General features: G+C 43.5%; 1 protein-coding gene across 1 annotated transcript in view; it reads left to right on the top strand.

The window, feature by feature from the left end:
* The window catches only part of DPH5 (diphthamide biosynthesis 5), a 30,903-nt gene that overhangs the window by 4,412 nt on the left and 12,302 nt on the right, over nt 1-14,189 (top strand). Inside the window, exons 4-5 of the mRNA XM_079981769.1 lie at nt 5,816-5,924; nt 11,060-11,180. Of these exons, the coding sequence (XP_079837895.1) occupies nt 5,816-5,924; nt 11,060-11,180 (230 nt within the window). The remainder of the gene's footprint in view (nt 1-5,815; nt 5,925-11,059; nt 11,181-14,189) is intronic.

The raw sequence follows: 14,189 nt of genomic DNA, 5'->3' as shown, positions 1-14,189 counted from the left end.
TTTATGGTCCAGCTCTCACTTCCATACATCACTACTGGGAAAACCATAGCTTTAACAATACAGACCTTTGTCGGCAAGGTGAATAAGTGTAGTAATAACAGCAACAATGACAACAGCTAAAAAACCTGCCACATTCTAACTGAGATTACTTTAAAAAGTATGGGGACAGCAGGTCAGGGGGAAGAAGGGTTTGACAGGGTTTGCAAACATGCTTCTGGTCCCGATCACAAATTCCTCAGAGCCTCCCTTAAATCTTCGCATCATAGAATTGTAGAGGTGGAAGGGACCCAAGGGTCATCTAGCTCAACTCCATGCAGTGCAGGAATCTCATCCATGACAGGTGGCCATCCATCTACCCATCCATTTGAGCTACTTTTTTGCTCCTGGCTCCAGGTGGTGGACTTCAAAGCTCTAGCTGAAAAAAACAAAAACCCAAATTAGGTCCCACAAGCCTGAACTCTGCCCATCCCAAGCCTATACAACTGAAATTAACGCTTACATTAGGTCTGCAATGAACATCTGCACCAAGTAAAAGCAACATCTTGGCGCAAACATCCCATAGACTTGCACGCTCCTCCTCCCACCTCTCGCTCAAGTTTCTGCCTCTCTCCCACAGTTGCTGTAAGCATGCTGCAACCGCGCATTCACACTAGCTCTCACCCGAATTTGAAACCAGGGTTTGAAAGTGGATTTTCGACCTTTGGTTCCAAGTGAATCCAGTGAGTGTTGACCCTTGTCTGTGCCAAGCCACAGAAGGGGAGGAGCGAGGTCATGTTAAACCAGGGTTGCTGTCTTATTGTGGATTATTCTTTACGTGCAACGGGCTGGTGCGTGCTAACCAGTGTTAGAAACTCAGATATATAAGCTAGGCGCCAAATGGCTCATTAAACCAGGGTTACAGTCACCAAAACAGAATGCCTGGCTGCCATTTTTGGGTCAGATGGCTCAAAAGCGGTATGTTTCAATGCAACTTTTTGGTTCCTGAAATACATTTTGATTTGTGCAGATCCCCAGGCATGCACCTCCAGATGGTGGAGACGTCAGACACCGTTCTGGCACCCGGGCAACTTCCCTTGGTCGCAAGTAGCAGATAGCCAGGTGCAAAATGCGCCTGGCAAATTTCAAGCACCGGAGAGGATGCTAGCTAGCCATGGTGCACCCCTGGTTTCCTAGCTATGGTTAGTAGATCAGGAATCTCCCGTCTGCCAAAATACGGAGCACATCTTTCGAGTGAACAGAAGGCCTGTATTCCTATATAAACTGTCCCATCAATAATGAGGTGACAGCCCTAAAATCCATGGCAATTGTCCAAAAAGCAATTCGACTGGATTTCCCCCTGCATGGCTTTTCTTATTCGTTGCCCAAGATGCTCGATTATACTTAGTTGAAAGGCGGTTTCGGTTCAATTACGTTTTGCAGCTCTGAGCCATGTGTTTGCTTTTGGTGCTGCGATGTTCCTCACACACTTCTAATGTATACTGCGGACATCTGGGTTGTGGCAAAGGCCTTATCGGTTTGGTCTATTAAGCCTCTTAAGTTCTGTTTTCCTATTCCCCCTGGAAGCCACAGCCCTTTCTGTTGCAAGGAGGCCCTAGCTAGTCAAGCATCATCAATCTGTAATGTCAAGCCATACAGGAGACAAGCTTTTTGTCTCCAGCTGGTGATTCAAAATTAATATTGCCATGTTAGCCACGGGGGGCGGAGGGGGCTGGGAAAACGTAATCACCGTGCACATCATGAGAGGGCACCCTCCTTATAAAGAAATGTATGTGTCAAGCGGGGGGGGGGGAGTAATTAATGTAAATAAAGCTCTAGGGAATATTAGGATACCATTTTCCTCCTCCCCTCTTTTCTAATTGAGCTGGTACTTAACGGCAGATGATGCCAGGCTGAGAGACTAAAGTCATTACGCCATTCATGGAAGTAACAGTGTTATTAAAATTTTGCGCCTTTGTACTGCTGCAGCAAAAATATTTTTTGCGTGTCAGCCCAGTGGTCAGAGATGATGATGATCATTATTGAATTTATATACCGCCCTATACCTGGAGGTCTCAGGGCGGTTCACAGAATAAAATAAAGATATAAAACTACAAAATACCTAATAAAAATGAAAACAACAACCCAATAGCCCCCCCCCCCAAAAACCACATTTTTAAAGGGCATAGGATGTCAATCAAATCAACCAAAGGCCTGGTTAAAAAGGAACGTTTTTGCCTGGCACCTAAAAGTGTATAATGAAGGAGCCAGGCGAACTTCCCTGGGGAGAGCATTCCACAGATGGGGCAGATGGGGAGCCACTGCAGAGAAGGCCCGTTCTCGTGTTGCCACCCTCGAGGAGGAGGCACATGAAGAAGGGCCTCAGAAGGTGATCTCAGGGTCTGGGTAGGTTCATATGGAAAGAGGCAAATCCTTGAAGTATTGCAGTCCTGAGCAGTCCTGGGAGTTGTAGTTCAAGAACATCTGGGAGCCGAAGTTTGAGAAAGGCTGCCATACAAGAATAAATCTATTGAAAGCTCCTTGTCCTAAGCAATCACGGTATCCATTGTATTTGATCAACAGTTATAATCAACAGGAAAGTACTCTTGTTCAAAGGCCCTAAAGGACAGAAATAGTTTGAGCTGTCGCCAGAACCTTTGCTGTCTGATTTCAGAGAAACCCCTATTCCAAGCTCAAGTATAACACTAAAGATGGTTCAACTATTAGGGGTTCCCTGGCTAATCATAGAATTGTAGAGTTGGAAGTGATGCCAGGATTCATCTACTCCAACCCCCTGCAATGCAGGAATCTCAGCTAAAGCATCCTTGACAATTGTGGCTCAGGGGAAGGATAGTAGCAGGGTTTTTCAGTTTGTCTGTCTCTATGCTGGCGCTGTGGGTTAAACCACAGAGCCTAGGACTTGCCGATCAGAAGGTCGGCGGTTCGAATCCCCGCGACAGGGTGAGCTCCTGTTGCTTGGCCCCTACTCCTGCCAACCTAGCAGTTCAAAAGCATGTCCAAATGCAAGTAGATAAATAGGTACTGCTCTGGCAGGAAGGTAAAGGGCGTTTCTGTGCACTGCTCTGGTTCGTCAGAAGCGGCTTAGTCATGCTGGCCACATGACCTGGAAGTTGTACGCTGGCTCCCTCAGCCAATAAAGCGAGATGAGCGCCACAACCCCAGAGTCGGTCACGACTGGACCTAACAGTCAGGGGTCCCTTTACCTTTACCTGTGTCAAAATCATCCCCTTGAACTGGGCTTAGTGACAGATAGTCACCGTGCCATCTCTAAGGGTAGCTCCACACAGAACACATTGTGGTGGTGAAGCTGGGACGTTCCTAAGTTTCGGGCTAAACCTTGTCCAGGAACAGTGATAGCTGGCAGTCAGTATTCTGGGCCACTGGGCCACCAGAGCTTCTGGTGACAAGCTAGAATCAAGAAGTGACCACAGACCTTCTATGGGAAAAGCTGTAAATCCAGTTCCCTTTGTCTAGTGTCTAAAAACTCCAAGTGACACAAAATGTTAGGAAAGGAGCGGGGTTTAGGCAGAGAGAGACTTTCTGGGGCGCTTTTGGAAATTCAGTGCCTGTGGCTGGAAAAGGGCTGCTTAATGATGCTTCCCCACCAGATGCTGTTTCTGTTCCCTGCTCACCTCCATGGAATGAGCAGCACTGAACTAAGACACCTTGGGGGAAAAGAGGGCAGCTGAAGCCATTGTTCAGCTTTGCGTTTCTTATTTAAATGCATTTCCACACCCGGCTGCCTAATGCAGCGAACATGATTGATGAATACTTGAGTAGCAACATTTACAAAGTCGGGGCTTTCAGTAATCATAGATGCTGCAGAAGAGGTTATGTTTTGGCAGCTATCTTTGGATGGTGCTGCCTTGCAAGCGTCGCCACCCCACAAAATAGTTCAGATGGGGCAGGCCATATACCGTATTTTTTGCACCATAACACTCACTTTTTTCCTCCTAGAAAGTAAGGGGAAATGTCTGTGTGTGTTATGGAGCGAATGCCTGCGGGTGGTGGTGGGGATCTGCAGTCGTGAGCAGAGGATCCATGGTTCCCCTTCCTTCCCTCCTCTGTGGTTACAAAGCATGGATCCACATGGATCCTCAGGATTTTTGCATTGGGCTACCCCAAACTCACTGTCAGATCACATGCCTGTGGCCACAGCATGAACCACAAAAATCATATATCCACTATTTTGTTTAGAATATTTTTTTTCTGGTTTTCCTCCTCTAAAAACTACGTGCGTGTTATGGTCTGGTGCGTGTTATAGAGCGAAAAATACGGTAGATTCAGATGACCCTTTTGAGCAAAAGTGAGGATGGCAATCTGCTTTCAACAGGGGATGCACATCAATCTGTGCCTTAATTTGCATGCTGTTTGCCCACTCTAGTACTCTTCCCTTGACTTTGCCCCAACCATTTGTTTCTGTACGTCCCTCTAAAGAGAGTGGATCTTTTAAAGGAAAAATAAAAAGTTAGAAGTCTGTCTGGCATATACAGTACAGATCTAGCACTCCTGAGGGGTGACAATCCATCTTTCCCGAAGTTCTCCTCAATAGCAAATGGGAACAGTTAGAAAACAAAACCCCTTTTGCATACTGGTGCAAGTTTAGAGCATGCATGCAAAGTTTCTCGTTTAGAATTGCACAACGGCCTCTTTGCACAGTAATTAAGAAGAGGATGGGAGTTCTGCCAGTGCTGCTCTGCGTGCTGCTGTTTGCCAGTCAGCAAGATTCTCTGCAATCTTCTGTAAGAGGCAAAAAAGAAGGGGACGTCAAACTAGCAGGCAAAACTGCGTTATTACAGTGTTATTCAAGTTAAACTGCAAAAAAAGCTGCCTCCTTCACCTTCCACATGGTTACATTGCTAAAGTGTCTTCAGTGCAAACTTAGAACCTGCCCCTGCTCTTAACTCATTGTACTTGTGGTCCTGAGCTGTTTAAGGCTTCATAGGTCAAAAAGTGTACAGATTCAACCTCAGGAACTTTGCTTGTTTGTGTATGATGCATTATGTGTCTTTCGCAAAGGACGAAACAGGAGAACCAACCTCGAGGTGCTGAAGAAAGAGGAATGCACTTAATTGCAGTAAATAAAAAGTGTGTTTCTTTTCCTCCAGCACTTTGAATTCGCCTCTCCATTATTTTTTTTATTTTTTACTTCCTGTGCTTCCTATATACGTACAGGCGCTTATTTATTTGAGTAGCTGTGAGAAGTTTGGTAGAAACAGGACATTTTTTCCAGCCAGAACTCACTGGTATTCCATTACAGCACCTCTCAGGTAGGCGCCATTGCCATTCTAAGATAACTCACTCATGGCGGGTTTCAGCACCTCTTTTTCAAGAAAAAGAGAAGTGGGTAGAAGCACAGTGGTACCTCGGGTTAAGAACTTAATTCGTTCTGGTCCATTCTTAACCTGAAACTGTTCTTAACCTGAGGTACCACTTTAGCTAATGGTGCCTCCCGCTGCTGCTGTGACGCGATTTCTTGTTCTCATCCTGAAGCAAAGTACAATTTCTTGGGTTAGCAAAGTCTGTAACCTGAAGCGTCTGTAACCTGAAGCATCTGTAACCCAAGGTACCACTGTATTCTTAAATGGCCTCCCCACACATAATAGACACACACACACACAGTGCTCTTCAGATATTTTGTTGGACTACAACTCCCATCATCCCTGCCCATCGGTCAGTACTGGCTGGGGGCTGATAGGAATTTGGGAATCCAAGGAACGTTTGGAGGGCACCAGGTTGTGGAAGGCTGTTTTAAGTCAGTGAGGCCCAGTTCAGGCCCTCTGTACATCCCATATAACCCACTTCCTCCTTACTGCAGGGCGACAACACACAGTGACCTCGTCCTCCGGGCGGTGAAGTTGGGAGTGCCCTACAGAGTCATCCACAATGCCTCCATACTCAACGCCGTTGGCTGTTGCGGCCTCCAGGTAACACCTCTCGCGCACGTGGCATTCCGGCAGCGGGAAACCACAACTCTGTTTACTTCTCCAAACGGGTTTCTGCAGAGCGCGGGCTTGAGGCACGCCTTCCAATCTGTAGGAAACAGCTGTGAGGAGTTGCACACTTTGTGGCCAGACTTTCTGTGGCGTTTCCTTTCTCTCTCTCTCCTTTTTTATAAAACAGCATGATGTAACTGAGCTTCTAAGAAGTAAAAGCTTTATGAATGGGGGCAATGCTGTTCTTGATGCCCTGGAAACAGGGTGAATAAATATCAATGGCTTAAAAAATTAAAATAAAAAGTCAGATTTTTTAAACTTTAAATCAGATTTTTAAAATACAGTGGTACCCGGGTTACGTTACCTTTGGGTTAACGTAATTTTGGGTTGGAAATGCGGCAAACCCGGAAGTGCTGTTTCGCCATGCGCAGAAGCGCTCTTCACGCATAAGCAGAAGTGCTCTATTGCGCTTTGCGCATGCGCAGAAGCGGTGTCTCTGGATACCGGCTATTCAGGGTAAGTACGGACCCCCAGTGGCATAGCGTGGGGGGTGCAAGCTGCACCGGGCGCAACATCGGGGGGGCGTGCTCGCACTCGCAGCTCTCTAGCCCTACCTGGATCACTCACAAATTACTTGCCTTGCCCCGGGTGCTGACAACCCACGCTACGCCACTGCGGACTCCCGGGAGGAATTAAGTTCGTATCCGGAGGGTCCACTGTAAATTGCTTTTGAAGGAAAAATCTTTCTAAAGATAGTTTTCTGTTTAAGTTACAGTATAGTCCAAAGGCTATTCATCAGGAAATAAGGATTTATTTTGAGTTTTTCATGTGTGTTAAAACTCAGTCTGGTGTTGTTTTAACAAAAAAATGTTTAACCACATCAGTTAACAAACATGGATACATATGCTATGAGGTTGTTGTTTTAGTTAAATAAATTGTTTAAATTGTTATTAAGGAAATGATTATTTTTCTCCTTCCAATAAAGTACAGCAGAAAAGTTGTCCAAATATAAACACCTGTCTATGTATTTCTAATGGTATAACCAAATCAGTAATTTTTGATATAACTGTAAAAACTACTCTGAAAATTTATTATTCCAAAAATGAAACCTTCATCTGGTTGTAAATATTAAGATTATACCAGCAAGAATGAGTCTCTCTGTAAATTTTTTTGATTTAAATCAAGTCTTACTGACTAGTGATTTAAATCATGATTTAAATCACATCTACACTCCCCAGAAGCAAATATTGGAGAGGCTAAGAGAGGTTCTCCGCACTGGGTGTCGTGAAGCTGGGGAAGGGGAAGGAGGAGGAGGAGGAGGAGGAGAAGAAGAAGAAGAAGAAGAAGAGGAGGAGGAGGAAGAGGAAGAGGAAGAGGAAGAAGAAGAATTTATTTGTATAGTTGCATCTGGGTGGGGCTGGAGCTGAGAAACAGCTGAGCCTCAGGTACACATACGACACACAAAGGGTGGGTTTATTGCACTTTTCATCCTTAGAAGGCGATTTCCACTACGTTTCAGATAAAGGAAAGGGAAGGTTCCATGTCACATAGCGCCAAACTAAATTGCCACAAGAGACATGGCAATGGTCCCCAGGGAAGGTAGCTTGCAAAGTGGGCTTAGACCATTGGAGAAATCCGCAAAGGGTTGGGTGTGTCAACAGCTCCTAGCCCTTCCCCCTAAATGGAGCCTCCATTATCAGTGACAGTATACCTGCGAGTGTCAGATGCCGGGGACAAATTTGATTTGTATCAGTGGATTTGACTTGTGCCGATAGATTTGAAACAACAAAAGTTAGGGGCGCTTTCTTAAACGATAGGAATTTGATGTTCATAAAATAAGGGCTGACTTCCTTTTTTGCATTTTAGTTTAAGTCTGATTTCGTCGATGCAAAAGACTCCTGCTCCATTAGTCTGGCCTTGGTTACTGAAAAACAGGAAACACCTTTGTAGGGTTTTTTTTTTCTTTTTAAAGAAAAGGAGTTTAAGCTGATGGCTTGCGTCTGTTTGGGAAGGCTGCAGCCGAGTAGCTCTCTAAAGCTACATGCGTTTAGAGTTCAAACTCATCACAATGGGGCCTGGCTGAATAATGTTCAGGAGTGATGGAGAATTCTGTGGACTGAGCATTGGAGCATGGGCTTCTTTCTGTCTCGTGATTTTTAAAACCACTTTCATTGACCCAGAGCGAAGGAACTGATAGCTGTACGCTTTGGCAGACTGTCATCAAGTCTGGGATTCAGCAAAAGACAACAGGGGGCGGGGAGACCTTTGACCTAAATACGTAAATACTCAAAATACTCAAAAGTTAAAATACTCAAGCAGAGTATGAATCAAAGGGTTAAACGTTGCCTATTGACTTTTCCCCTTATTTGGAGTAATGCAGCGGTCAGCTGACAGTAATTCCTGGTTGTATTTTGAGCAAATTCCCACCCGTCCCCGCAAGTTACTGGCAGGGCTATTTTGGTTGTGAAATGCAAAATCTGGATTTCTCATTCTCTTTCTGGATTACCCAAGTGTTGTATTTGAAGAGGACGCCTTGTGTAATATTCCAAGAATCATTGACTGAGCAAGAACCATTGACCAAGGGGCAGGGACGTTGCTGGACCAATGGTGTATAAGATAAACCTTCTAACTTAGCCGCGTGGGATGATAGGCAACTTCTGAATGGGGACAGGTTCCCCATTGCTGCCCGCTCAACCAACAAGCCTCATCTATGAAAGAGCCACAGTACTGACATGTGAGCTGTATCACGCTCTGCTGAATAAAATTTGAGGATGCGTCAAGATAAAAAAAAGTAAAACAAAATAAAACACATTAAAAACTACACATAAAAATATACATAAGGGATCAAAAATAGTTAAAATGTTTTCAGAAACAAAACTAAAAATAGGAGAAATATATGACTTCAGAAACTCAACAGGCATTAGCTGAGATAAATTCCAAATCCCTTTTCATGAGACTGTAAGCCACGGGTCCCAAACTTTTTTCAAAGAGGGCCAGATTATTTTATGATTTGAGGGCCGACCAAAGTTGTTAAGCTTTTTTTAGGATTGAAGTTGTTACAATTTTACAAGTTGTTGAGGTAGATAGAAACTTTATTTGCATTAGCCGATGGCCATAGCAATGATAAAACATTACAATATACACAGAAAAAATGAAATTTAGTATAAAAGCACAGTTTAGGGTCTGGAATCAACAGTCAGATAGTGGCCCTTCAAAGTTCTTGAGCTTTTTAAAGGATTTTACCCCAGAAAATATACTGCCACGAGGCCCCCAAAACGGACTTTGGCCATGCCTGCTATAAACCTTTGCAGCGAAAGAAACTATCTTCTGAGCCTTGTAATAAAAATCATATTTTTTTCTTTGATTTTCCAACACTTCAATTTCTTTAAACACCCCCCCCCCCGGCTTCAAGATCTTGGACCCAACAATTTAAGAATAATGCACTGAAATCAGTTGCTGCCCATAAAGTTTGCATTCAAGAATATAACCAGTGTTGCTCCTTCGGAAATACATAATTTGGCTGGAGCTGGTATGCTCCCAAATCTCTCCATTGGTTCCAACTGTTCAAAACAGAGTTGAGAACAAACTTTCTTGTATTCTGTTTACAAGGGAATGCTTCTGGTTACATTTCCAAATGAATTCAGCCCCTGCACCGAGAATCCATAATGCAGTAATACATCAGAAAATTTTTGAAACTAGAAACTGTCCAGCGCTAGCACCATCTGTTCCTCAGACACACGAAGATCTGCCTTATCTTCATCTATATGAATTATTCTGCACCAGCGATTCAGCATCCTAATCTGTATTAAGCCCAGGACGGTGTCAGAACCTAACTGTGCTCTAATTAAATAAGCAGGAGTAGCTTTGAATATCCCTGAAATCATACATAGAAAAACGGGCTTTCAACTCTTTCGACTAAGGTGATATTTACAAAGCAAAACTCAGCATCTTTGGGAGTAAAAGACTCCTTTTGGAATTTGAGAAGGATACAAGTAGTTAAGATTCAAAAGCACCCTGTTTTTAAAAATCTAAGCAACTCAAAAACCAGCATGAAAAAGTGAGGGAGCAAAATGTTATTCTCTCCACATCCATGTCAAACCATTGCAAGGTTCAACTTGGAATTCCCAAAGGAGCATTTTACTCTGAAAAATATTGACTTACAAGAAAAAAAAAGTTTTACATCAGAGATCACTGGATCCTGTTTTGTTTTCTTTGAGGCGCTTTCCCTGTTTTTTTCTTTCTTTCAATGTTTACAAAGCCCCAAATGTCTCCACCAAAAAGTGCAAGTTTTTCTTAGAACAAAACCCCTCACCCATTAAAACTAGTCTTATTGATCCCAGGCACCTAAGACTTTCTTTAAGACTTGTACACAAACAGCTACTTTAAATTTATTTTGTGAAATGTGCAAGGTCGTAGGATCCTGAAGGCAGGGGGAAACTACCTCAAAATATCAGTTATGATTTATCTTTGTCCGTTCTGTTTGTGTACCATTTTCCTCTGCTATTTTGGATTGGGCACTGTTCACAACCAGCTCATTTTCTTTTGAATCCCTTTTGTAAACGTTTTGTGCCAGCTTGTGATGTTGAAAACAATTTATTTTTAAAAAGTGTGTTTACCATCCTATTTGGAATCTTGAAACACAGGGCTTTAGGTACGACTTGAACTCATGTTGGAACAAGCATCTCACTCACACACACACATACACTGTGGCAGCTCATTTATCTTCTGCAGAGGTGTGGGGGAATAATTTTAAGTTGTTGGTGAATCTTGCATTTAACTATCAAGCAACCGCTGATTTTTATCTTTTAAAAAAAGTTTTATCAGCCTCGCCGCCACTTCAGCCTACAGTGTGACACTCCTCGGGGGCATTGTAGTTTTTAATTTGTCAATCCTTTTATCGTTATTATGAGCCACTTTTGAATTCAACTTGGAAAAGCAGGTAGCCGTCTCTCCCAGCCCCATCTGGAGATACCAAACACTGAGATTTGGCCCTTCCCATCAAAACCTCTCTATATTGCACATTGCATAACGCCATGTTAAGTCTTGTGTCTACAGTCTTTATTCTGATAGGTGTCTTTCACATTATCATCTCCCCCCCCCCCCCGCCGCCCCTCTTTTCTTGGCAGCTCTACAATTTCGGAGAAGTTGTGTCTGTCGTTTTCTGGACCGATACATGGAAGCCCGAGAGCTTTTACGACAAAATAGCCAAAAACAGAAGAAACGGCATGCACACCCTCTGCTTACTTGGTAAGGACCACTTCCTCTTAAAAAAAATATATATATATATTCAGTTTTACATTTAATATTTACATTAGTATATAAATCATAATCATATACAGTCATACCTCGTGTTGTGTTCCACTCTTCTTATGGACTTTCAGCTGACAAACATGGCAAACTTGGGAGTGTTTAGTTCTGGGTTTGCCGCATGCACAGAAGCGATCTGCACACTTTATGCATGCGCAGAAGCGATCACGCCGCGCACATGCGCAGAAAAGGCGCTCTAGTTGCGGACTTTTCAGGGTGCGAATGGCACCCCGAAACGGATTAAGTCCACAACTAGAGGTACCACTGTACAAATAGGATTTTCTGAATCCCAGACTTCCTTCCACCCCTCCATGGGTTCCATGGTTATTCTTTTTCAACTGCATTGTATAATGTCCTCCATATTTCCTTAATAGTCAATTGTTACCATAGTTCTTGTTACATTGCAAGTTTTCTTAAAATCCTGCCAATGTTTTTAATTGTTTACAGTGTGCTTCTAAATAAGTTACAAATTTTCCCTGTTCTTTATGAAATTTGATGTCTTCTTGGTTTCTGATCTTCCCAGTCATTTTCGCCATTTCAGCATAGTCCATCATTTTTGTTAACCATTCTTCTCTGGTAGGGACTTTGTCTTCCTTCCATTTCTGGGACAGAAGTATCCTTGCAGCTGTTGTTGCGTACATAAACAGTTTTTTCTGCTCCTTCAGTATTCCTGAACCGAAAATTCCTAGTAAAAAAGGCTTCTGGTTTTTTTCACAAAAGTTATTTTAAACACTTTTTTCAACTCATTATAAATCATTTCCCAATATGCTTTCGTTCTCTTGTACGTCCACCACATGTGGTAGACAGGGCTGGATTTCAGTTTGATAAGTCCCTACACTACTGAAGACAATGGGGCCCTTTATATGTCGCTGTTTTTTGTGTTGAATATATGCTTTATGGTAATTTATGGACCTAATAGGTATCTCAAGCCATTTGCACATGTTGCCATGCAACCAGTCCATGCAGAATGTAGGCACCCTATATATAGAAATGAGCAAACCAGTGATATTTTAGCAGGCTGAGCCCATTACTTACATCACAGGAGCCTACACAACACAAAACACTGTTGCTGTATGTAGGTTTTATTTCATTTGTTTTTTATCTTCTATTTTGGAAATGTACATCCAGGGTTTTTTTCCTTTAATTTTTTTGGGGCCCCCAAGAGAGTGGGGCCCTAAGCTATAGCTTGTTTAGCTTATACGTAAATCCGAAACTGGTGGTAGAATGTGCCTTCTTTTTCTTTACACTTCCAACAAATATTTGTAGCTGCTCTGTGCATTTTTGCTAATTTAGTAAGAGAAGGACCACTTCCTTATATCACACTTAACCAGCCGGCATTATTTAGAACGCTCAGTAGCTGAGCAGCTATTTGATTTGAAATACTTTATTGTCACTTGTACAACTTGTATACAGTGAGATTACACGAGCACCCCCCACTCAGCTCTCTTAGTCTTAATTCCCCTCATTTACTGACGCACACCCACCAAACCCGAAAGTCAGTTGCCCTGTTGTTATCTTTTCATTCAGCAGCCTAACAGCCCACGGATAGAAGCTGTTCTTTACCCTGCTGGTGCAACTAATCATGCTTCTATATCTTCTGCCCGAGGGCAGGAGATCAAGAAAATGCCGGCCAGGGTGTGAATCAACCCTGAGAATTTTCCTCATTCTCCTGAGGCAACCTTCTTCTTCTATTTCATCCAGAGGATTCTCGAGACAGCCCCTAATATCACCACCCTCTGTAGGCACTTCCTATCCGATGATGTCAAACCAGCGTACCACACCGTGATGCAGTATGAAAGGACACTTTCTACTGTGGACCGGTAGAAGGAGATCATCAAATGTTGATTGACATCGTTCTTTCGCAATACTCTGAGGAGACGGAGTTTCTGTTGGGCTTTCTTAACCACCTGGGTTGTATTGATTTTCCAAGTAAGGTCTTCACTGAGATAAACTTCTAGGAATTTAAAGGAAGAGACTCTCTCCACACTGCCCTCCCCAATGTACTGCAGGGCTAGTTCTCCTCTCTTCCTCCGAAAGTCCAACACCATCTCCTTTGTCTTGCTGATATTAAGGTGCAAGTTGTTTCCTAGGCACCATGTAGATATTTTTTGGACCTCCCCTCTATACGCTGATTGAACATGAGATGAGTCTGCTGGATTAAGGTGGTGGCCTAGCCTTTTCTCACGGGGGCCAACCAGTTGCCTATGGGAAACCAGCAAGCGGGATCTGAGCACAAGAGTGTCCTCCCCTCCTTTGGCTTCCAGCAATTGGCATTCAGAAGCACCACTGCCTCCACCATTTGAGGCAGAGCATTGATAGTAGCCATGGACCGCTTCCTCCTCCATGATAGCCTCTGCCCTTGCTGTCCAAACACAGAAGCAACAGCATCAAACCGTAGACTCAAAAGTCCTCCGCCTTACGCATCCTCTGCCTTTTTTCTTACCTGCAGCAATTGCATCTTTAAGAAATAGCAAAGCTGAGCAAAACCCCCAAACCCTTCCCTGGACATAGGAAAATAGCATGTGTCATGGAACTGAGCCTCTGCCTTGTTGTTCTGGTTTTCTTCTATGTACAGGTTTTTGAGCTTTTTCTCCTTTGGGAGACATCAATTCCAACCCCACTCTCACAGCTCGAAGGTAAAACAGTTTTAACTGGTAGATTCTGCTGAATTCTGTAAATTGGTCCTTAGCCCGGTGATCATTTAGTTGTCTGTTAACACCCAGAAAAGGAAACGAGCCGTGCCCATGCCATCAGCTTCCTGGCTTTGAGGTCTTAAGTTGCAATCATCATCCAGCGAAAAGGAAGTTTTAGCAAGTTCATTTCTTTACTAGGACCGCCAGGATTTTTACTGCGTCTTTTGCAGCAGTTCCAACAGAAGGAAATTAAGCTTTTCCTGGCATGAGGAGAAACAGGGGGGAAGTTTCATAGCGTAAGCGGTTGTGTTCCACG

Source organism: Podarcis cretensis, assembly GCF_951804945.1.
Source record: "Podarcis cretensis genome assembly, chromosome: 6".
Classification (NCBI taxonomy): Eukaryota; Metazoa; Chordata; class Lepidosauria; order Squamata; family Lacertidae; genus Podarcis; species Podarcis cretensis.
Note: the sequence above shows the minus strand (reverse complement) of the source record. Positions and strands in the feature narration are given on the sequence as shown.